Below are 22502 nucleotides of genomic sequence, written 5' to 3'. Positions count from 1 at the left end.
AAACAAAAATTATTTGTAATTGTTTTTGAGTTGTAATACTATACTACAGAAAATCATTTTACATTCTTCCTCAATTCTACTATATTATATGAAGATAAAAGATAAACTGAATGCTGTAGCTATAAAATTGATAATAAATCATTGATTTTTGTTGATTAATTGACTCACTCTGCAGCTGCGATAAACTGTCGCAATCTTTATTCTAAATTATATACGTTTAGTATATTTGTATATCAAAATGCTGGTGCGGTGTCGTCTTTGTCAAATTTATTATATTTATTACGGTTTTTAATAATGGAATTCATAAACAGTGAAAAAGGAAAAAATAAATTACTTTGGAACGGTCACGTTTACATTTTTGAAAAATTTGAAACTGAAAATAAATCAATATGACGGAAGTGTGATCAATATAAGATATTAAAGTGCAAATGACGTATTCATTCGAAAAATGACCACGTAGTTAAAGAAATTGCACATAATCATGTACCAAATTGTGGAAAAAATTAAAGCCGCTAAAGTTGTTAATTAAATAAAAAATATTGACACCCAAAATGTAGAACTGAATACTTGTGCTGTAATTAGTTCTGCTTCAACTACGGTAAGTTAAAATTGAAATTTATTTATAAAACATAAAGAATCACTCCTAAATTAATTTTATATGATCAATCAAGTTTTTTGATTGTTTGATTGTTTAGTTGGCAAGTGCTGCTGCAGGACAAATACCACCAGTATCTGTTTTAAAGAGGAAAATATAACTTATTTGACAAAAAGAACAAACTGCGCCACATAACCCAAAAATTTTAATAGAATTGATCATTCCGGAAGATTATAAGACTACATTTGATGGTAAACCTTTTTTATTATTTGATAGTGGTCCTGGAGAAAATATAATTTTAATTTTCTCTACTCAAAAAATCTACAACTTATGCAAAATTGTGAACACTGGTATGCAGATAGCACTTTTTCTACGACACCAAATTTATCTTCTCAAATTTACACGGAATTCAATTCAGTAATGTTTTTCCATCAGTTTTCGCATTATTATCTAATAAAATGGAAAATATATATGTTAATTTTTATAAAGCATTAAAAAATTTGAACGAGTCATTAAATCGTAAGACAATTATAGTTGACTTTGAAAAAGCTGCGATTAATGCTATTCATCATATTTTTAACAATACATCAGTTCCTGTGTGTTTTTTCATGTAATACATATATACTTTTTAAATTTATTATTAATAATTTTTAATTTAAATTTATTTTTTTAATTATAACATATAGTATAAAATATTTATTTTTTTTTATTTAAACAATTATTAGAATATATTATTTTAGAATTTATTTTTTTATTATAGAATCTAAATAATATTTTACAATGAGTAAACATAACATAAAACAAAAACATATTATATAGAATTATAATTGAGTATCAATAATAGTATTTTAATATTCATGCAATTTGTTTTGTGTTATTTCTGTAGTATAGTATAACTAAAAAAATATTTAAAATAATTCTTGTTCGGTGATCAATTTTTATAGCGGCTAATTATAGCCGCGATCAATTCACCAGCGATCAATTCACCGGCGATAAATTCACCAGCGATCAATTCACCAGCGATCAATTGTTCGCGACCAATTCACCGCGAACCCGTATCAATGTATTATTATGGTAATTTTCTATGAAATAAAAATATTTTTAACCCACAGGGGCTTCGCCCCCCACACTCCTTCCATGCACAAGTAAAACTTATTACTATTAAAAATATAGATATGTTTAAATTGTATTAAAAAAAAAAATAAATATAAGTATATAAGTAATATAAGTATATTTAAAAATAATTAATATTTTACTTTAATGACAAATATCTATTTGTATCAGCAAAGATATTCAAAATATTATCACTTTTTATATTTTTTAATATATAGTATTGAAAGATCGCTGAACCTTTCTTGAACCAACGATGTCCTTAGCCAAGTTTTTATTTTTTTCATTGCACTGAAACAGGTCCGTATCACCAGCACGGACATTTTTGAATAAAAGTACCAAACCTTCACAGTATTTTGTACTTTTTTTTTATACAATTTTGTACAACCAAAATAAAATTTTGTACACCCACCCAAACTCGAGAAAACCTGATTTTTCTATGGCCGTGCTGGGGATACGCATCCTCAGCACGGCCATTAACCAATTATTATAAAATTGAAATTTAACTTCTACAGTATTATGTACAATTTTGTACATCCACCCAAAACCGAGAAAATCCGTTTTTTCTATGGTCATCACATTTTATACTGTGCCTACTACCTATAATAGACACAATGCTGTACAGTAATACCGTATTACTAAAATAATATGACAATAATTTAATAATAACTTAGTATTAGGTATCAATAACCCGAGTTTTACTTTCCACCGCACTATACCTCTCTATAATATATAGTGGACTAAATGTAAATGAAAATAATTAAAAATAGAAAAACCCCAATTTCTAGTTTGTGCATGTAGCTTGATTTATTTGACTAGATGTTTATTTTATACACGGTTATTTCCGAAAATAGAAAATGAATATTGTATTTGACAGTCAAATAGTGTGATCCAAACTGTGAATACTGTTTATGACATATAATATATGAGATATAAACTTACTTTGCTACCTACTCAAATAATTGAATCGATCATTTCGAAAAGGCCATATCTCCATAAAATGAAAATTGTCAGGAAACATAAAAAACTATTTTTAGAGATCAAAATTAAATTTAGATAAAAATTGAAAATGGGTTGAATTATTTCTCTTATAAAAAACCAACTATGATATGGCGGTCTCGCAGGAAATATGCATTATTATTAGTTAAATACATCTATCACATAAAACTAATTTTGAACATGTATGGAGAAATGGCCTTTTTGAAATAACCGATTCAATTACAGTGGAGCGTCGATTATCCTTACTAATTGGGACCGAAGGGGGCGCGAATAATCGATTTATGCGGATAATCAAACAACCATTGCAAATTTTAATATCAAGTTAAAAACTAATTTACTAGGTTTAATACTAAATATAATATTCATACATAATATAAAAAAATAATGTATTTATTTGAATAATAATTTTTTTTTTTTGCACTTCCAATAAACTTTTTTTCGCCGCCAAGTCCTTTATTCTTTTTAATAATAAAAGTTTGGTTGTATTACACTCCGGTTGTTATTCATACCACTGCATTGCTGACTCCATTTCTGTAGACTTCACCAGACGTAGGATCAGTATATTTCTCGGCGTCTTCATATTCATTTTCAATTTCAAATGGCAATTCTGATTCTTTTACTGCTTCAACAATTCCATCGTCGTTCATATCTCAAATCCTAAATCATTTGCATCATTTTCTAGCCAATCTATCACATCAACTTCATTATTTACTTCAAGCCCAGGAATTGATTTTAGTAAATTTGTGATTTCGGTTATCTCTTGTATCTCTTCATCTTCTTGAATTACTTCTGAAATTAGCCATAATTTATTCCACGCATTTTTTCTATTTCGTATTAAAAGTAACTGCCAAGATTCAGCTAACATATAATATGCATCTTTTAAATTTAAATTTCGATAACAATTTATGACATTTTCTTCACTATTCGTCAATAGCAAACGTCGTAATATTTGTTTTCTTTAAGTCCGTTTAAGCTTTTCAATTACCCCTTGATCCATAGGTTGAATTATTGCAGTAGTATTGGCAGGAAAAAACATAACCTTAAAATGTGGGTCTACTATATTCAATTTTTCAGCAAGATGAGATGGTGCATTATCTAACACACTGGTTCTCAAACCAGGGGGCGCGCTCCCCTTGGGGGGGGGGGGCGTAAACATTTCTGAGGAGGCGCAAGCAGTTATTACGAAATACAACTTTTATTGATTAAATTATTTTTTGTTTTAAAACTTAGAGAAAAAAAAAATAATCGACTGGTTTTCTATATCCGTTATCGGGGTATCAGTAACGGATAACCGATAAAGACTATAAGTATTTAACAGATTTTTTTGAGTCTATTAACTTAAATCTCAAATTACAAGGGAGGAATACCAACGTCATAATCGCCAACGATTCTATCAATGCATTTCTAGAAAAGATACAGCTTTGGAAACGCAGAGTTAACAAAGAGACTCAACATTTTTCGTCTTTCCGTCGACTGAACGAACTTCTGTCTGATGAAGAAGAACCATTTCGTCCTGCTGGGTTGATAGATATAGTGATTAAACATCTCGACAGTTTGACTGATAAACTCACTCGATATTTTCCAAATTTTTCGAACGAAAGTTGGCAATATATATTAACAAGTTCTTCATTCAGTACTAACGTAGACATATTTCCAGATATAATTCAAGAACAGGCAGTCGAGCTGAAGAACGATTCACGCGCGAAAATTGATTTTAACAGTAGCTCTATGGAAGAGTTTTGGGTAAAATACCAACCCATTTATCCTGAAATTTCAAATGAAGCTTTAAAAGTCCTTGTAAAATTTTCATATACTTATTTATGCGAGTTTGAATTCTCCAGCATGGCAGTTATAAAAACAAACATAGAAATTGTTTAGATGTCGCATCTAACTTAAGGTGTTCTCTATCAAATATTGAGCCGAACATAAAAAAAAAATGTCCAAAGAAAAGTATGGTCAGCATCAATAATAATTATTAATATCATTATGTATTTTTATTTGTATATTTATTAACTATTATTAATATTTTTTACTAATTTATTACTATAATATTTCATCTTACATTTTATTATTTACTATTATTTATATTTTATAATTATTATCATCAATAAAAAAGTAGTCTTTCCGAATAATGAACGAAATAATGTTTGAAAAAAGATTGGAAAATTAATTACTTTATATTTACGAAAAATAATTGTATAATAATGAGAGCATTTTGTTAATATTTTATCGTTGAAATTTTGGGAAAAATAAATACCCTCTGCCACACTATATTATTATTTCGACTGTATATTAATAATCCTATGCTGTTATTATAAAAATTTGTTTTTATTAAAATTTAGTGGACATCCATTGATATTTTTCAAAGTAGATTAATTAATAAAAGCGAAAAAAAAAGGTACATACGTTTATATATTTAATATTTAGATTAGATATTTTGGAAGGGGTTATATAACTTCTTCACTTATTATAGGGGTGGTATATTGTTGGTTCCTATAGCCATAAAAAAAGATAAATCCGCCTCTAATTATAAATATTAATTACGAAATATACTACAAAACATTCATTTTTCGCATTCTTATAATCGAAATATGCAATAATATACATTTTATTCAATAAATGCAATAATATGCATTTTATCCAAAATATGCAAAAACATGCAAAATAAAAATACCACCATTTATCTCATCATAAGGTAATTCGTAAACATTACTGACAAAATTAATAATCAGAAGTCGCAAAAAAAAAACATGCTGTTGCATACAAATCCTAGCCCTACATATATATAATTTAACATAATACACGATATAACATAACGAATGATAAAATTAAATTATTAAATGAAACTAAAAATAAATTTGTACTCAATAGTTTTGTAGTGCGGATAATCGACGGTCCACTGTATTATCATAACTATGTTTTATTTTTATTGTATTATATAAGGTAAATAAAATTTATGTATATCATAAGTTATTACATTTCTTTTAATTTTATTATCTTACGTGTATACAATTAATGTACGTATTTTGTTAAATTAAAATAATAGGTTCTATTAGAAATGGAGGATGAAAGTAGAAGTATGTTTTTCCATCAATTGCAATTGCTTAAGAGAAGTGGTTACAAAACCAATCAATCACATTATTGTAGAACTCTTGTCAATACCCAAAGGTAAATAAATACATTTGAATTATTTCAAAATCATATGGGAAAGTGGTATAAGATCCTATTTTATCGTTATTTGTATTTTTTAGTGTTTTTAGTCCATTTAAAATTTGCTTTAACTATTTTGCACCAAATTTTTACTCTCAAACAAATTAAAAATTCAGTCATAATATTACCGTGGAATAATACTGAGGGATAGAGCCACAAAACACAAAACCACAACCACGAAAAATATTAAAATAATTAATGAAAAAAAAAAAAATAATAAATTTTGTAGTAGTAGTACTAGTAGTAGTTGTAGTATATTTATGTAATGTATTACATTTTAATTGTTATGTTATTGTTTTCATTATTCATAGATTTAAGAGTTTCTGGTAAATATTCACATCTTAAAAATGCTACGAAAATTTCACAAAATTATGCAGGGAAGGTTTTGTTGAAACTTGGAGATATTAGCAAGACAATAAAAGTGCATGGTGATGTATACAATTTAAAAGGGGTAATTGCTTTTAATGGATCAGCAAGATAATTGAGTGAGTCATGTGGACATTGTATAGCATATGCTTTAAGATCAAATGATCAATGGCAATGCTATGACGATTTAATGGAGCAGGTATTATCAAAATCAAGTAATTTTAAAGTTAATGCAGAGATTCTGTGATTATAGACATTAATATATATTTATTAATATAATTAAGTACATCATCAATACAACAAGTACACGTAACAGTTACAAGTACATGGCATGTCAATAAAATATCATGCAAAATACTAAGACATGACTATGTCCGTTGTAAGTATGTACTCGTACCTATACAAGGCAGGTATCTGTACCACTGCTATCTTATAGATAACAAAAGTTAATAATTTAAAATTGTATAATAATACTTACTACTTTGTTCTATCGTGCAGGACAAGAAAATAACGGGTGACGACAAATTCTTTTATTTTGGGTACAAATACCATATATTAAAGAATAATAATAATAAGAAGAAGAATAAATGTGGGCGCCCAGTTGTAAGTACAAAATGTATAAAATATTTTATAACAATAATAATACGCCTTATCGACAATAACACAAGATAATTGTAATAATAAAAAACCACGGCAGTCCAATACAAATATAGAATAAATAATAAATAACGGAAACATTATGATAAGCTAGCATCTACCTCGAACGGTCTAGTGCTCGGATGTTGCGCCCACGCGATCGTGCTAAAAGCACGTGCGACGAACACAAAGACCGGCTGATGTCTTCGTCGATGGTAAGCAGAAGATTATCTGAAAAATTCTTCAGCGATTGAACGTCCGGGGAACAAGGCACGACAGTGTCACTTAGCGGCTAGTACGACGTTGAAAAAGAACCGAGAACAACTACGTCGACCGTTGTGGACATAATCCAAACCGCACTCAAAACGTCTTGAAAAAGGAGCCGGAAACGATCACGATGAAAGCCACGGACGAACGACGAACACGAAGTAGATAAATCACAAAAAAATAACCATGGACGGACGACTCACAGGTCCGTACCACACGAAGTCGGCAGACCAATAAATAAAAATGCTGGCGATACGACAAAAGTAATAATAATGAAAAATACGTCCATACGTAACGAAAACCGGAATTGACACCACAAGAAACGGTCGTCACGGGAAGCACACGGCAATCACACGAAAACGTTGTCATCGACGACGCACACGAACGAAGAGACCGGCAATTTTCGTGCGAGGAAAGAGGAAGCAAAAGAAACACATGCCACAAAAGCAGCGTTCGTTGGCCGAACCGGTCCTCTTTTGACGGGGCATGAGGGGGAGGGCGCGCCACGAAACTTCTCGAAGTTTCGGGAAACTCATGGCGCAAATGACACGCGTTTAGCGCGCATTTTAAAAAAAAAAACGGAAGTGCTCAGCCGCACGAACAACTTAATAGATTATAATGGTAAAAGGTACTACTCCGTAGTGCGTAACACTGACATTATGAGAAAAATGTAATAAACTCAATACAATATTTTATAGGTGATTGTATCATTATCGGGCTTTGGTGGGAGTACAAAATTTTATTTTGGTTGTACAAAATTATTCAAAAAAAAGTACATAATACTGTACAAGTTAAATTTCAATTTTATAATAATTGGTTAATTGGATGCGTATTCCTAGCGCGGCCATAGAAAAATCGGGTTTTCTCGGGTTTGGGTGAGTGTACTAAATTTTAATTTGGTTGTACAAAATTGTAGAAAAAAAAGTACAAAATACTATGAAGGTTTGGTACTTTTATTCAAAAGTGTCCGTACTGGTGATACGAACCTCACTGAAACTTCTTTTGCAAGTAACCGAACTACCATAATTGGTATTGTTAATGCTATTGAAAATAGTTTTTATTATTTCTTATTTTACGATTTATAAAAAAACGAATAGATAATTATAAAAACAACGAATATCATTTCTAACAAAGTTTCGATTTGGGGGGGGGGCTATGCCCATTGAGTCAGTGCATTAATGGTAACTGGATGGGAATTTCCCAGATGCAAGTATATTTTGTTGAAATTCTACTAAACGGGAATGCAGGGAAGTTTGAAACAGAAATGGCCTCAACACTGGAACTTTCGTAACTGTATTATTTATATCCATGTTTTTCAATAATTTAAATTTTTTTTTATATTTATCATAATAATTATGATATTATTATTAATTATTGTCACCGTTTAGTATTATCCGTTATCGTGAATTTCAAATCGAAATTATCAACGTACTGATAAGAACTATATTTAGTCATAAGTAATGTGAGTGTAAATTGAATTGTGCTATTATTAGCATCTTATATACAATGGATAAAGACATAAGATAAGTAATAAATGTTCGTAATCAATACGATTTGTCATTGAAATTTACTATTGCAATTTATGTTATTTTAAGTCCCTTACAAATGGTCGATTATTTCAACCAAAATATAACTATCGATCGACAAAATAATGCAATAAGTTTTGAAAACTCTTAAAATGATTTATAAATATTATTATTATAATAAAATAATCCAATTTGTTTTTGTTTGATTACATTTATTATTATTATTATTATTAAAAATAATTTAAAAAATTGTTTTAACCTTAATTTTAAAATATTAATAATAAAGGGCCAAAAGTATTGATCTCAAAAATGATTTATAATATGCAATATATATAGGGTAATGGAACTTATGATTTATTGAAATTAGGGCATAGACACTGTATGTATAAATAATAAAATAATAAAATAAATATATAAATCGTTCAATCGAGAACGATTTATTAATTTTGAACTATCATCGTTTTGAACAGTGCAACCATGCAATCATACCACTACAATATTTATGAATTTATGATGGCGAACGATAAACGAACGAACCATAAGAATAATTAAATCGGACGAACGACGACCCGTTCGTTCGCGAACGACACACCTCTAATTCAGTCAATCCGTGTATCGTTCAGTGAACGATGAACGAACGAACTTATAACGAACTATATCTAACTGAACGAAACTTCAAGTTCCCAATTTCCCATTCCCAATTAAACAGAACTACGAGATATACATTACATAAGCCGTGTATCATTCAGTGAACTAGTTCAATTAAGTGAACGAACGAACTAGTTCACTCAACTGAACGAAACTTCCCATCCCTAGTACCAACTGACTAAATCGAAAATTACCTATTCCAATTATATAATTTATATTGATAAAAGTTATACAATGTCCACCGATTTTCAAAGCGGGAAAAATACTAATAGGTTATACTGTTTTCAACAAAAATTTTGATTACATTTACTTTTTATTTATTTTATTTTACTTTGATTACTTTTACTTTTTATTTTATTTATATTTATTTTCTATAAGAAAGGACCAAAATTTAAACTATGATAACATATAATTATGTATAACATTAAATCATGGATATATTTTCGGGTTAAAGCTTTGACTTGTATTATTTTAGTAACCAATGTAATTAGAGAAGGGTAATGCTTTTCTGTTCTCACAATTCTTCTTAATATCCATGTTATAAATCTATGTAATATATCATGTATATTTATAAATATCTAGCTTAATATTTAATTTTATGTAAACCTTTCTTAAAATATATGTTTTTTCGTACATTTTTTTAATTTTCTATGTGCTAATATGTAAACAGTATAAAATATTACGTTTTAGTTTTAAGTGTGTACTGAAAAATAAGTATTTAAAAATGTATTATATAAATATATTATTAAAAATTATTTCATATAGTTGATACCTGTTTATTTTATATGTAACTAATTAACACAATAATTAAAAATTAGCATATAAATAAATAGGTTCTAAAACTTATGAAAAAAAAAAATCCTTAACATTATTTAAATTTAAATAAATTAATTGAAATTAATTTCATCTTTAAATAGGAAATTTCAAATATTAAATTAGGCACTAAAATATTATATGTCTATGCTAAATATACAGGGATTGGTTGGTCATATAATTTGAACCGTAGTATAGTTTAAATTGAATATAATTATTATCGAAAAATATAATAATTATCATTTAAATGCAACAGTATAAATTCTTAAATAAAAAAATAATTTTATAATATAATTTTTAGAAATTTTATGTTGGCAACACATTTTATGGCACCGTTTTTCGATTCCAGTCCTTATCATTTTTCGGACAACTGCCCCCAACTCCGAGTGACTGTGGCTTTGAACACGGTCTCCAGATGGGCGTGGCATACGTTATCTCTTAAATAAATCATATCACAGAACAATATATACTCGTATGATAATAATTATGCAATTATTGTATAGTTAATACATGGTGTAGTGCGATATACTTTTTCTATGGTGTAGAGTAGTTTCTTTTCTACACCGTGAGTTAATACCATAGAGTAATATTATTACTATTACTAACCTAACTATAACTGTCTTTTCGCAGTCAAATAGAGCACCACGTTATCATTTTGTTGTCATCGCCCAAAATGTATTATCAAAAGATAGATTTATTATTAAAAAACGAAATCTATCAATTGAAATGATAGATTCTCCATGTCCACATGTAAATTGATTGGGTTATATTTCGAAGTTTTTAACATCAACGAACTTTTAAACCTAAATATATACTTATTAAAAAACTAACTTCAATTATTTTAAGAATAAAACTTTATAGTCCGTATTATTTTTAAAACCACTTATATAAAATATTTTCAATGTTTGTTCAATTTTGTAGTTTATGAACTAGCGAGGAATTAATATGAATGCGATATTCTATTATTAAGATAGCAAAGGTCACCATAAAAGACTTCGTGATGTTCACTGGCACAAAAATCACGAGTGATGTTTTGTTTTGTTTTTAATATTTTGTTTAGGTTATATGATTTTGGGGCGGTTTTTAACCGCGTAAATTGTACATGTGTATACAAACATGTGTAACGTGTAAGTTTTGTGATAAATCGATTTCAAATTGCGGCGATTTAAAACCGAGCCTTTGTGCGAACAATTTTCTAACACAAACTTGAACTTATAATTTTTAAGTTCTCTGCCCCATTTCCCCTCAATTAAACTGTGGCCGTCACCAAGGCCGTATCTAGAAATTTTTTTCGGGAGGCGTCCAAAACATATATATTGTAGTTTATTAAATTTAGATTTTAACTTTTGATATTTGGTTAAAAAAAAAAAACAGAAAAAGATTTAATCTTCTTTTATTAAAATGAATATCATATTTTCATATGATATTATGATATAAAATTAAAAGCAGTCAATGATTAATTGGAGCTTAAGTCATTTTTGACTGAAAATATTTATGTTGGTATTAAAAACAAATAAGAATTTTAAACATTCGTAAAATATTGAAGACATTTCGGGGATTCCAGACACCCCGGACCCCACAGATACGGCCATGACCATCGCCACACCGGATATACGGGGACGGTGTCAATGATTCGTATGGTTACAACTGTTTTGCGCTTAAGTCGACGCGGCAAAACGCCTACGTATTTGCCGTACGCAACTGAATATAGGTGGTCCTGAATCGCACGTCCTATTTTGGATCGATCAGAGGGATCGGGACTAATTTTCTTAATAATAATAATGAAAAAATGGAAATAATTCAACTATTATATGGATTATTATAATATAATAACAAATTGTAGTTGGGCGCCCTTACACCAGTATAATAACCATTTAATTATACACAAAAATAATAAACTAAAATATTACAATATCAATAAAGTAATCATATAAAGGGAGGCACAGCTCCCAGTACCTCAATATATTTGAGTCCCGCTGGATTCTATCCCACGTGACCGTGGATAACTCGACACTTGCGACGAGAACTCAAATACACGGACGATCCGCAACGGCAGGGGCAAACTGGAATGGGTCCCGGGTACAAATTCTTGGTTAATGGCGAATCACAAAATAAAGGGTGCACTAACTAAATAGAAATAAAAAACTCTGTTCTAAAAACACCACAATCGTACGCTAAATGTGCCAGGCACACGCAGAGGCTCACACCACGGGAGTCACTCGACGACAGAAAAACGCCGATCTCGAGAACATTCTCTACGGCCCCGGTGAACAGATCAATCCGATAAGATATGAGACCGGTTCTGGACCCGCAGAGAGTGTAAGCAGCGAGTCTCGAACATTCTCCCTCCATGGGAGGCCATGCCTCACATTTTAATTAGTAATAATAATAAAGAGAATAACGGGGAGGGTGCTGTACCTAATACAAAATAATAAAAAATATCACAAGAACAGAATAAGTACACTAAGGAGTGATGGGCGATAATAATAATTATAATAACAATAAATAGATAAGAGAATGAAAAAAAGTATACATAGTAAATTATATCGAGCGGTCGCAGATCGTCGCAGTGCTTACTATAGGGTTAACGGAGTTGACGGCTGGACTTCTATGAATGGAGTGAGCTTGACCATTGGACGGGTTATTGGACCGCGATTAGTGTGTAGACGGACCACTCGTACGACTCCATCTGGCCCAGGGAAGATTTATACAACGCGACCAAGGCGCCATTCTAATGGAGGTAGATGCTCACGAATCAATACTAAATCATCAATCTTGATATTGGATTTATTTGTAGACCACTTGTGACGAATTTGCAATGTATGCAAATACTCATTGGACCAGCGACGCCAAAACGACTGGTGGCATTGATCAAGTAACTTCCATCGGTTCACGATAGTATGGCCACTATCGATGTTAACACGTGGCGGCACAGCGAGTAAAGGTTGACCAATTAAAAAATGACCTGGCGAAAGACAGTCCAAGTCATGTGGATCGGTAGATAATGGGCTCAGTGGTCGTGAATTTAAGACGGCCTCTACGCCAGACAAGAGAGTAGTCATTTCCTCGTAAGAGAAGGTATGCGTACCCAATACACGAAGAAGGATCCGTTTCACGAAGCGAACTGCAGCTTCCCACAATCCCCCGAGTGGGGTACTCCAGGCGGATTAAAATTCCAAGTACAAGATGGTGAGTGGGCCATTATATGATGTTGAGACGTCGGGGAGTTAATAAGTTGACGCAATTGCTTTGCCGCACCGACAAAATTGGTTCCGCAGTCCGAATATATATCACTGGGAAGACCTCGTCTCACTACGAACCTGTCAAAAGCTGCGAGAAATGCTTCAGTGTATAGATTGGTAACGAGCTCGAGGTGGACAGCTTTCACGGTGAAACATACGAATATGGCGAAATATACCTTAATTGACCGGAACTTTCGCAATTGTAGTTCTCGCATTTGCAAAGGACCCGCATAGTCTACACCAACATGAACAAATGCGCGGCACTCATTTACACGTGAATGGGGTAAGTCTGACATTATGGGCTGAGGCTTCGGGGCCTCAAAACGTACACAAACTGTGCAACGACTAATGACAGCGCGTATTACTGACCATAGACCAATAATTCAATATCTACGATGAATAAGAGAAGACATAACGCGGGGCCCTGAATGGCAGGTGATTTTATGCCAATGACGACAGATGAGAATGGATAAGTGTGAAGTTTTCGGTAATAAAACCGGATGCCTTTGTTTATAAGGTAAACTAGAATGCCGAATCCGTCCACCAACCCGAATGGTACCAACGGAATCAACGAACGGACATAGGCGAGCTAAATGTTTAGCTGATATACGAATTCCACTTTCTAATTCGTTTCGTAACATTGAGAATGGAAGTCTCTGAGCCTCGATAATAATGCTGAGTTCAGTGGCGTTAATCTCCTCACGCCCTAGAGTGGGTGTGTTATTGGTTTTACGATGCGTGGTATTACTAATGAAGCGCTTCATCTAAGCTACGATGCGATATATGTGCTCGAGACTCGAAAATCGAGTAAACCATTCGGTGGGTATGTCTACTACACATGAGGTGAGAGACAACTTGTTCATTTCCGGGAGATCTGATAACGGAATTAGTAAACGAATGGTGGACCATTCCAATATAGCTCAAGATTGGCTAATTCCAACGGTCTAACCCCACGTGAGGCGCAGTCTGCAGGATTATATTCCGAATCGACATGACGCCATTTACAGTTCGGTAAGATGGAGCTTATCTGGTGTAATCGGTTAGAAACATACTGTTTACAACATTCATGAAGTACAGTTAACCAAGTTAACACAATGGTCGAATCCGTCCATGTGTAAACATCTATAATGTCTAATGTTGATTCTAGGACGTTTTTTATGCGCAGCAACCAGCGCACAAGCAAAAGTGCTGCATTAAGCTCCAGTCGTGGAACTGACAATGGTTTCAATGGCGCCAATTTATTCTTTGTTCCAACCAAGGAAACTGAGTGTTCACCATGATCATTAATGGTACAAAGATAGACAACTGCCGCGTATCCGCGCTGTGATGCATCACCAAAACCTAATAAATAACAAGGAGCTGCGGAACGCGTCCCAAAGTGTCTAGGGACCTTAACAGAAGTAATATGACTCAACTCTGACACGAAATTGGACCAGTCTTGATGAATGTCTTCGGGCAGTGGATCGTCCCATGCTAGCCCTCGTACCCATGTCTGTTGCATTATAGATTTAGCACGAAATATTATAGGACCAAATAAGCCGAGTGGGTCGAAAATTCGAGCCACTAGCGACAACACCCCGCGCTTAGTGTACATACACCAGTGAAAAATCTTAATTTAATGCATCCGAAACAATCTATTTGAGGACGCCACTCCAGGCCTAACACCTTGGTACCTAAGTCCTCGACCGTATTGAAAGGTAATGGTTCAGTCATACGACTGTCCGCCGGAACCGCATACAAAATGGCGGAAGTATTAGAGGACCACTTTTTAAGCTCTAACTGCGCATTGCCCAGTACTGCAATCAGCTTGGCTTGCAAATCCAATGCATCAGTTACAGAGTCAGCGCCCACGCAAATGTCATCAACATAAGTCTGATATGTTAAAGCATGACGAACAATCGACTTGTCAGCATTAATTTACCGATTGTTGAATATACATATTAACTACAGTTGTTTATGGTTGATTAATATTGAATAAAACGTACAAACAAAACGACAAGGAACATTTTTGATATTGATAATAAATATTTTGACGTTATAAAAAAATGATGATAATATAATGCTCTCTAGTAGCGAGTGATCGAACTTGGGCACCGTGATCATGCATTGCATAGGAATTGAAATGGAAAATTAGTGGACCTGCACAAAGAAATTTGTATAACTACTAAATTCCTAACCTACGATTGTATTAACTATGATTATAATCAATGTATTATGTGGGCCGTTCCCGGTGGTACTGCAATACCGGGTCAACCCGCGGTGGAGCAGGAGCAAGCCCCAAAGTCTCCACTAAATTTAAAAAAATTAGTTTAACATTTGAGTCCTTCTATGAAGGACGTATCAGATGTTAAGCTGATAAGAACAGATTTTTATTTATAAAATGTTTATGGTGAGTTGACAGACATGTGGGCTAAAACATTTTTTATGTTGGAAGGACACATAATTGTGGTCTTAGTAAATATAGTACATAAATATAATTTTTGATAAATTTTAAGCAGCTATAGTAATAAATATATAAAAACAGTAAATAATAAATAAATAAATAGGTAAAAATATATATATCATATGAATAAAAATAATTAAAAAGGAATAAATATATAAAACAATAAAAAAAAACAATATGGTAAAATATAGGTAGAGTATAAAATTAGTAATAAAGTGGACAAGAAATATCCGAGTATAGGAATTATAAAATGTATAACCAATGATAAAAGGTATACAATAATAATAATAAAACAGTGGTAAAAAGAAAATAGGAATAAAGTATTGAGTGTAAAGAGATGTTTTGGGAAATGATTTTAATCAGATTGTCGGACTCCCGTTATGTGTTCTATGTAAATGCTTCTTGTGAATTTAATTGTTTCACTTACACATAATTTTTGGAGTAGCTTCCCGTACGAACGGCTGCATAATAGTCTTAAGAAGCTGTCGTTGTCGGGGTCCCAAGCACCTAATGACCCGACAATGAAGGGCACTACGGTTACTTCAGCTAAGTGCTGTGCTGCAATCTCAGAACGCAGTTCTTCATATTTGGTCTTTTTGTCCTCAGCTGCTGCTTGGAATGCGGGCAATCTGTTCTCGAATACTATGGTTGCATCTATGATATATATTTTCGGGCCTTTCCGAAGAACCAAGTCAAGGCGCAACCCGCGGCTGCCTATGACCTGGTTCTCGGAGAGGACCTCGAACTTGCGAACTGCCGCCTTCTTGATTCTTGCAATTACTGCATTGTGCCGCGCCATGTAGAGGGCGGTGTACCGCATGCAGTGGTTGACGACGTGAGCTAGGCTTTCTGTTATGTATCCACATCGTCTGCACCTGCGGTCACCGACCCTCCACGACGAGGCCCCATTTAACGGTACTAGGTTTAGGCGGGCGCGGTGTACAAACCGCCAGTCCGCAAATCGCATGAAGTCTCCGTTCCTTAAAAAGTGGTGAGAGGCGGGATGTGCTCCTACGCACTCCATTGCTCGGCCTTGGTCTGGTTTTTCGATCAGGACGTTACTGCGTTGAATTCTGTTGTCGTCCCGTAATGTTTTCATTACTTCACGCCTCTGTTTTTCCCTAAGCGTGGAGCCGCCATGTTGGATGGAAGGGCACGGGTCCAAGCCCCAGCCGACCTCCAGCCGTTTCGATGCGTTACGAGCTCTCGTCCAAACATTGGAAATGGTAGAGCCACGGGTCTCCCTAAACACGCCCTCGTGGTTTCCAGAAAGGAATTCAGCGACCTCTGTTATGGTTGGTAGGCGGCCGATTCTCTTTATAGTTGTTTCGGTAACGTGTTCGTGCGCTTCAATGGAGACTCGTATGTCTGGCGACGTCATTAGTTTGAACGCTGAGTCAATTGCGGCTATATCAGCGTCTTCGGCGAGTATACGGATCCCGCACCCTCCTCTCCGTGTGGAACCATAAATGTATTCACCGGACGCCTCCTGGGGTAAGTATAATGTGGCTTTAAGTTCGGGCCGTAAAATCTGGTCCACCTTGGCCCAGTCCATTTTTTTAAAAGTTCCGACTCTCATCAGGTGGACGGTGGATGGAAAGAAGAAAGTTTTTAGTGCATCGAGCCTTTGCCACGGGGCCAGTTTGCTCCGAACTATTTTAAGGCCCGTAGTTATTATATCGGCTAGGGTAGCCATAGGCGGTACAATGTTGAAGCCTACTTGTGCTCCCAAGAATGAGGCGGCTTCGCCCTCGGCCAGTGGGCGTAAACGGGATCCGTTTACACGGAACTCGGTATCCCTCACGCCCACTGGTCGGTTACCCGAAATATGGAGCGTTGAACATTTCAAAGGGTTTAGCATGAGGCCCAAGGAGGACAGGTCATCACGAACCGCGTCTATGGAGGATTGAAAATTGGCCGGGCTGTTTTCGATAAGGCATAGGTCGTCCGCGAAGGCGAGCACGCAGTGTTCGGTGGCTTCACCTTGGGCGCCACTGACGACCGGGTCGATGGCCATTATAAACAGGAGTCCGCTGAGTGGACAACCTTGTTTAATTCCGGATCGTAATGGAATGTCCGCTGTCTTTCCTCCGGCCGTGCTCACCGATGATGTAGCACCGGAGTAGATGTCCCGGAACTGTAACCGCAGTACAAAGCGCAGCTGGCAATGACGATGGATTTGGTGAAGGGGTGTCTGGAACGGAAACTGAAGGATGCAGCAACGAATGGTGGTTACGCGAGCACGAACTACAGCGTATCCTCACCTTACATTTATTGGCCCAGTGCTTGTCATTAAAAAATATTAGGCATAATCCTTGTGATCTAATCCATCGATTACGTTCCTCTACTGTCCAAGATTTGAACCGAGAACATGACGCAACTGCATGTGCACCTTGACAACATGGACAAGAGATGGCCGGCTTCATGGATACCAGCGTGACAGGGCGTCGCGATTCGATTCTACGTAGCCCGTCTCCCCCCATTTTACTTTTTGACTCACAATGGCTGTAGGATTAGGTAACGAGCTGCCTCGAAGCTTGCGATTGTCACCCGCTAATTTTAAAATATTGATAAGTGACTGGACGAAATCTACTAACTCGTCGATGGATGGATACTCAGTGTTCACAGTAGATTCAAAAATTTTCCGGGTAGTCACCGGTAAGGAGCGGAAGGCGAGATTAAACAGAATAAATGATCCCATGTTGGGAATATCAAGCGCGTTTAGCAATGCAATGTTTTCGGTGAACGTAGAGACAAAGGCACTGAGGTCGGGCACTGATTCTTGTTGTGATACTGGAACGCATAGTAATTGATCCACCAATGACGTGGCGACTAAACGGGGGCGATGAAAACGAGTATTTAATGTTTTTACTGCTAATTGGTAATTTTCAGCTGTCACAGGTATGCGACGAATAGCGTCCGCGGCGGGCCCATCAAGACAACCAATTAAATAGTACATTTTTTCCACGTCGGAAAGGTTTGTTCTAGAATCAACCAAGGCCTGGAAGCAATCACGAAAAGTAGGCCAATAATGAGGATCACCATCAAAACGGGGAAGCGGAATCTCAGGAAGGCGTGATAACGGTCGTTGAGAGTCGGAGTCGGAGATAATCGAAGCCGTACTCTTCCGTGAGTCAGACTGAACTAATGGTGCCACATTAAATGGACCAGAACCCGATTTGGGTAAACTATCAGCGATTGCGCGACATTCATTAATAAGCGCGCGCACTTCGGATGGCAGATCGGTAAAATACTGATCCTGGTGACTCGTCGCGATAAGATAATCCAATACCGAGTCATCTTCCGCCTTAAATTGCGACAAAAACACATCTAAATTATTCACGTTAGCAAGGAACACAGCAGAGACGGAAGGGTCGCTATCAACACGTACCGCAAGATCATGGACTGCGCGTATATTGTTGACAATGGTAGTGCGTTTAAGCTCAGCGCAAATCTTCAATCGCGATAAACGCTCGACATCGTCGGTCATATTGCCGGAGTGATACATACGTAATTGAGCCTCGACAATTCACTTGCACAGCGAACGTAATTACGCGTACGCACGTATACGATATCTGAATGCCAATTAATAATAATCAATATAGAACAAGTCTCAGGTGATCAGACCCCCGCAAGCACTGCGCAATAACTTGACAATATAAACTATCTATAAAAATCACAATAATCCTAATCGACACACGAAGATACAGGTTGCTTACCACTACGTGGATATACTATATAGTTCAAATAATAATAATGATAACACAATTAATAAAACACAGTTAAGAAATAATGTAATAAATAATATCGCATTACAGCGAGCAGAGAGCAAGAATTAATCGCGAACAATGGTCAAACCGGTCTGGCGAATGTTGTGAGATGTCTCTTACACCGTCCAATTTGAAGATAATCGAAGGGTTATTAAAATAGCACACAAATTACGTACGACACTATTTAATATAAATCAAAAAAAAAAAAGAAAAAACCTTGGTGTCACTCGGTAGACAACAAAGAAAAGAAAACCAATGAATAAAATGCCCTATTAAAAGCACTCCGATCGAACCAAAAATGACGGAAACCACGCTCTGCTACCAAATGTTTTGCGCTTAAGCCGACGCGGCAAAACGCCTACGTATTTGCCGTACGCAACTGAATATAGGTGGTCCTGAATCGCACGTCCTATTTTGGATCGATCAGAGGGATCGGGACTAATTTTCTTAATAATAATAATAATGAAAAAATGGAAATAATTCAACTATTATATGGATTATTATAATATAATAACAAATTGTAGTTGGGCGCCCTTACACCAGTATAATAACCATTTAATTATACACAAAAATAATAAACTAAAATATTACAATATCAATAAAGTAATCATATAAAGGGAGGCACAGCTCTCAGTACCTCAATATATTTGAGTCCCGCTGGATTCTATCACACGTGACCGTGGATAACTCGACACTTGCGACGGGAACTCAAATACACGGACGATCCGCAACGGCAGGGGCAAACTGGAATGGGTCCCGGGTACAAATTCTTGGTTAATGGCGAATCACAAAATAAAGGGTGCACTAACTAAATAGAAATAAAAAACTCTGTTCTAAAAACACCACAATCGTACGCTAAATGTGCCAGGCACACGCAGAGGCTCACACCACGGGAGTCACTCGACGACAGAAAAAACGCCGATCTCGAGAACATTCTCTACGGCCCCGGTGAACAGATCAATCCGATAAGATATGAGACCGGTTCTGGACCCGCAGAGAGTGTAAGCAGCGAGTCTCGAACAACAACAATATTATTATAAGCAATGTAAGCTAGATATATTAAATATTAAGTGAAACTAAAATTTCGTTTTTCTTGAATATTGTTACAGTTTTTCACCGTAACAAATAGGATACACGTTGCCAACATCTTATCAGATTATGAATACGGTTCTACTTTTAGACAGGGCCGGCACTACCTTTTGTGAAGCCCTGAGCAAAACTTATTTTACCAATAACCATAGTCACCTATAGACTGTAATTAAATACGATGATATGTAATCAGACTCGGCGACAGCTACACGCCATATCGGGTAGTAACTAAATTTATTTATTTATTTTTTAAATTTAGTTATTACCCAATATCTGAAGATAAACTTTCTAGGTATCCCGGTTGTTGTACCGTGCGGCGTGCCGTACGAATTGTCGATGCATTAATGACATATTAAATATAATATAATATTGTTTTTTATATACCAACGGATTTCTCGAGAAATCGCATTCGCCAAGTGTATCAAATTGATACTGTTTTGACCCCTGTTTTTAATAATTTTGAATTAACTCATCTCTTCTTTGATTTTTATAGAGCCGATTACGAAAAAATTGAACCATTTCTATTGTCTTACAATTGGTATAATATTATTAATTCCTTAAATGTGAACGAAGCTACTAATGCTTTATATGATGCTCTCCACTTTTGTATTATTAATTTTGTCGAATTCAAGAAGTTTAAGTTTCCCCCATGGTTCTTAAATGACCTTAAAAGCTTGACCCTTCAAAAAAGAAAAGCCCATGGTGCTTACAGAGATTCTACTTGACTACACCATTTATTTACTTCAGGCGCGGTATAAGTTTCTTTCGAAGAAATGTTATGATAACTACATTAAACAAGTCGAAACGTCTTTTTGTACCAATCCCAAATCTTTTTGGGATTTCTTGCGGAAAAATAGAACATTTTCCAATCTGCCTACTACAACTTTAATTTTTAATGGTTACGTTTTTGAAGCCTTCAGCAAGCATTCACAGTTTGATTTTATTTTTTTGGACATCACCAAGGCCTTTGATCGCGTGAATCACCGTGCATTATTGAGCATTCTGTTAAATCTTGAGTTTGGTGAATTCCTATTATCGTGGTTCAGCTCCTATTTGTCTGAGAGGAAACAGCTTGTCAAAATCAATGGTTTCTGTTTTAGCCCATTTAGTGTAACCCCAAGATGGGCATCTATAACCCGTTGTTTTTGCATTTTTTGTTAATGGTATCAAAGATGTGATACAGCACAGTTAACTTCTTTTGTTTGCTGATGATATTAAGATTTTTCTTCGTATTAGCACTATTGATGATTGTAAACTCTTACAATATGATCTTAATACTGTCGCTCATTGGGCCCGAGGACTAGGCTTGGAGCCTAGTATCCTTAAATGTTATACAATAACTTACACTCGTTCCTACGAGCACATCGTGTTTACATACACTATTAACGATATTGCGCTAAAGCAATCAGGTGACTGTGTTATGGACCTTAATATTACTTTTGATAGATCGCTTACTTTTCAGATTCACATTGAGAAAGTTACTTGTAAGGCTTTGAAGTTCCTGGGTTTTGTTAAAAGAATTTTGACTGAATTCAAACTGTCCAATTAACTTAAGACTTTATATTGCTCTTTCGTTCGGTCTGTGTTAGAGTATGGAGTAATTATTTGGGATCCGTACATACTTGATGGTAGCAGTCAACTTGATAGAGTTCAGCATAAATTTTTGAAATTTACCGCTTTTGCACAAGTGATTGAGTGCGCTCCTCATGAGCATCAACCTGTGTTGCAGTGTCTCCATTTGTTAAGCCTATGCGACAGGAGGAAACAGGCTAATCTTACGTTTCTTTC

At 34.8% G+C, this 22502-nt stretch overlaps 2 protein-coding genes, 1 non-coding gene and 1 pseudogene across 3 annotated transcripts; 1 reads left to right on the top strand and 3 right to left on the bottom strand.

The window, feature by feature from the left end:
- The first annotated feature begins 5769 nt into the window (after positions 1-5769).
- Positions 5770-6527, top strand: LOC112684915 (annotated as a pseudogene).
- A 7771-nt stretch (positions 6528-14298) lies between these two features.
- Positions 14299-20275, bottom strand: LOC112684914. Its single transcript, XM_025556647.1, has 2 exons — positions 20263-20275; positions 14299-15551 (listed from the first exon to the last, which is right to left on the bottom strand). The coding sequence occupies exon 2, from the start codon at positions 15004-15006 to the stop codon at positions 14299-14301; it is 708 nt and encodes a 235-aa protein (XP_025412432.1). The 5' UTR covers positions 15007-15551; positions 20263-20275.
- Positions 15624-15798, bottom strand: LOC112684940. The gene has a single exon (XR_003148742.1). It is a non-coding gene; the product is annotated as a U2 spliceosomal RNA (small nuclear RNA).
- LOC112684913 (uncharacterized protein T26G10.4-like) lies at positions 16211-17872 on the bottom strand. The gene has a single exon (XM_025556646.1). The coding sequence runs from the start codon at positions 17870-17872 to the stop codon at positions 16211-16213; it is 1662 nt and encodes a 553-aa protein (XP_025412431.1).
- Positions 20276-22502: the final 2227 nt, after the last annotated feature.

This window comes from Sipha flava, unplaced genomic scaffold (assembly GCF_003268045.1).
Source record: "Sipha flava isolate LNK unplaced genomic scaffold, YSA_version1 258_pilon_pilon, whole genome shotgun sequence".
In the NCBI taxonomy this organism is placed as follows: domain Eukaryota; kingdom Metazoa; phylum Arthropoda; class Insecta; order Hemiptera; family Aphididae; genus Sipha; species Sipha flava.
Note: the sequence above shows the minus strand (reverse complement) of the source record. Positions and strands in the feature narration are given on the sequence as shown.

What these genes read in the sequence shown, in the direction of transcription:
- LOC112684913 (XM_025556646.1), bottom strand. Translation starts at nt 17,872, where the DNA reads ATGGCCATCGACCCGGTCGTCAGTGGCGCCCAAGGTGAAGCCACCGAA.
- LOC112684914 (XM_025556647.1), bottom strand. Translation starts at nt 15,006, where the DNA reads ATGTACACTAAGCGCGGGGTGTTGTCGCTAGTGGCTCGAATTTTCGAC.